The sequence below is a fragment of the Mandrillus leucophaeus genome, unplaced genomic scaffold (genome assembly GCF_000951045.1).
Source record: "Mandrillus leucophaeus isolate KB7577 unplaced genomic scaffold, Mleu.le_1.0 Scaffold125, whole genome shotgun sequence".
Taxonomy (NCBI): Eukaryota; Metazoa; Chordata; class Mammalia; order Primates; family Cercopithecidae; genus Mandrillus; species Mandrillus leucophaeus.
Genome location: NW_012100876.1, coordinates 1,181,626 through 1,184,868, shown reverse-complemented (window position 1 = coordinate 1,184,868; position 3,243 = coordinate 1,181,626). Strand labels below are relative to the sequence as shown.

Sequence of the window (3,243 nt, the reverse complement as noted above, 5' to 3'; positions counted from 1 at the left end):
GGTGTTTAAAGGAAGGAGAATGGTTTCACGAGCTTGCTCAGCTCTCCTGGAACGAAGACTAAGGTGCTACATGTTGCTTGTTAGGCTTATACTACGGCGAGTCTGGGGCTGCAGGTCAGGAGTCCTTGTTAGTGCATTTAGTGCTGGTGAGAAGGGTAGGCCCCAGTCTTGGACGCTGAAGTCCTCTAAAGACAAGGCAGAGACACAGCCTCAGATCCCCCGTCACCTTCCACTGAATAAGGGGGATGGAGAGGAGGTCTCAGCGGTTGGCCTCCTGCAAGCCCAGATGCCTGCCAGCCTGGGCCTGCTTCCTTAGCGCTGTGAGAGCTTGTGTCTGATGGGCAGAGAGGAGCAAGTGCAGTCGCTGTCAGGTTGACTCCGCGCAGGGCTCCCCAGCTTTGGGCTTGCAGGGTGACCCTGCTCTGTGACCCAGCGGCGGCTTCAGCCCCAGAGAGGGCCGTGGCACAGGTGGTTTAGGCATAGCCGCCAGCCATTTGACTGGTGGCTGCATTGCTGCCTACTCCTCGCCAGGCCTGGTAGCTGAAGAAGGCACTCACTCCATAGGCGATCATCACCAAACATGCAAAGAACTGAAAGAGAGGCGAGAAGGGTGTAAGGACCAAGAGGGTAACAGTGACACAAGCTCCAACCAGATCTCAGGCCAGGCAGGAGGGGTTATGGCAGCTGTACCATCTCACACTCAGCCAGATGTATTTCACAGCTGTTTATCATGGAGCTGATGAGCACCAGGGTCCTGGGATGCCAACATTACCTTCTAAGCATGGGAAACAGCTAAGAACCACAGGCGGGGCCTATCAGATTGTGATAAGGACAATGAAGGACAAGATAAGAGTGACAGAGGGGACATCTAGCAAGGATTTAGTTCTAAAAAGACAACATTCAAAGGCCAGCCTAGGAATTTTTCTAGAACCAGTTCACGCCTCTATACTAACACCTGCAGCCACATTCAGAAGCTCCCCGTCTCTGTCCCCATCACTGAATTTGCTGATTTCAAAACTGCCCTCATCAGGAAGAGTAAGGAACCAAATGAGTGCCCATCGAGGCCCTGCCCTCCCCTGGGTTTGGCCGTGGCTCCAGGCCTGGAGTCCAACCTCTCTGAGCGGGAGCCTCCTGTCTGTCAAAAAGGACTGGTAGTCCCTTCCTCTCCCTCACTGTGGGTGTCGCAGGATCCTGGGAGGAGATGGTGTGCAGGGCCTGGTGGCATGAAGGGTGACAGGCGTGGAGGGGACTGCAGCCACTTCACTGGCCACCTGACGTGGGCCTGGAGTCTGGGTTTCATGGGAGAGCCTATGAATCTCCCAGAATGGTTTAAACCAAAAGGTTTTTGCACGTGCACTTGTCAGTGGGAGAGCATCCAGTTTTTCACATTCTCCAAGGGGGCACATGACCCTAAGTCAGTGTGGCACAGTTGATTTACAACAAGGTTCCATAGTTAACCCAGGCAGGGTGTGGTAGCTCACACCTGTAATCCCAGCACTTTAAGAGGCCGAGGCGAGTGGATCACCTGAGGTCAGGAGTTCGAAAGACCAGCCTGGCCAACATGGTGAAACCCCATCTCTACTACAAATACAAAAATAAGCCGGGCGTGAGACTCCATCTCAAAAAAAAAAAAAATAGCTGGTGTGGCAGCACACACCTGTAGTCCCAGCTACTTGGGAGGCTGAGTCAGGAGAATCACTTAAACCCAAGAGGCAGAGGTTGCAATGAGCCAAGATTGCGTCACTGCACTCCAGCCTGGGCAACAGAGCGAGACTCCATCTCAAAAAAAAAAAAATAGTTAACCCAAAACTTCCATTGCCCACCACACACCACTCCCCACTGTTAATTATGGAAGCCTGGAGGCAGCCCAGCTCCCCTCTGAGACCCACTGAGCATTCAGGTGACAACTCCTCAGGAGGTGGCAGGTGCCTGGCCTCAGACCAAGCAAGCAGCGTGAGTCCTGGGGCCGAGACCCTGCAGACCACCGAGGGAGCCTGGGAAGCAGACTCACCGAGGCAGCCGCACGCTGGTTATACGGCCGGGTGCCCCTCAGGGATGTCAGGTCAACTGCTGCAGAGCAGGCGATGAAGGCGGTGATGTAGAGAACGGTGGCGCTGATGTTAAAGATCATTAACTGCAGCACATGGGGGTAGGGAGTGGGGAGAGAAAAGGCTTAAGACACAAAGAGAGGCTGGGCATGGTGGAATCATACCTGTCATTCCAGCACTTTGGGGGGCTGAGCCCAGGAGTTAGAGACCAGCCTGGGGAACATAGGTAGGCCCCGTCTCTACAAAAAATAAAAAAGTTAGCCAGGCATGGTGGCGCATGCGTGTGATCTCAGCTACTTAGGAGGCTGAGATGGGAGGGTCACCTGGTGCCAGGATTTGGAGGCTGCAGTGAGCCATGATCACACCACTGCGCTCCGGCCTGAGCGACAGAGTGAGATCCTGTCTCAAAAAAAAGACACACAAGGAGACCAACAGTTGGGGCATCTTTGTTCCCACTGGCACACCCCTTGAGTAGCCACTGGAGGGGGACGCAAACACCTGGGTTTTTCCCACCAACAGGGCCTCAAGAGGCCGTGGTTTCCAGGGGTCAGCCCATCAAGCCCTGGTCCCCAGGAGGCCTGCTGAGCAGGGAGCATGAACACACCTGAGGTTGGGGGAGGGGAATGACAGGAAGGCCTCAGTGATGGGGTAGGGGCAGTGCCAAACCCATTCCTCACAGAAAGAGGCCAGTCCATGACCCATCTCTTTGTACCAGCTAAAGAAACACAGGCCACTCCTCCAAGTGTGGCCCAGGGCCAAGCCCAGGCTATCCCTGGTACCACTGTAAGGTTTGGCTCTGTGGCCAGTCCTGGGGCTGGGCCTCACATCCCTCTCTGCCTCCAGGGGAGAAGAATCTTTGTCTCCCTTTTGGCCACATCCTAAGCTCGAGGCTCTAAGCAAATGCCAGGGTCAGGACCAGGAGGACCAGATATTCCCAGCTGGATACAGAACCAGACTGGCAGGAAGGGGCCCTCTGCTGACAACCAGGCCCCAATCCCTCATCTCAAACGCTTGGTCCCAGGAGCCCATTTACAGTCTTCAAACGCATGGCCCTCAAACATTCATTCGGTTTGTCCAATATATCTTTTAAAAATTACCAACATTGGCCGGGCGCGGTGGCTCAAGCCTGTAATCCCAGCACTTTGGGAGGCCGAGACGGGCGGATCACGAGGTCAGGAGATCGAGACCATCCTGG

The 3,243-nt window shown here is 54.8% G+C and overlaps 1 protein-coding gene across 1 annotated transcript in view; it reads right to left on the bottom strand.

Annotated features, from left to right (window-relative positions):
* PLLP (plasmolipin) overlaps positions 1-3,243 on the bottom strand; it is a 38,320-nt gene that overhangs the window by 1,994 nt on the left and 33,083 nt on the right. The window contains exon 9 of the mRNA XM_011971929.1: positions 2,012-2,134. Within this exon, the coding sequence (XP_011827319.1) occupies positions 2,012-2,134 (123 nt within the window). The remainder of the gene's footprint in view (positions 1-2,011; positions 2,135-3,243) is intronic.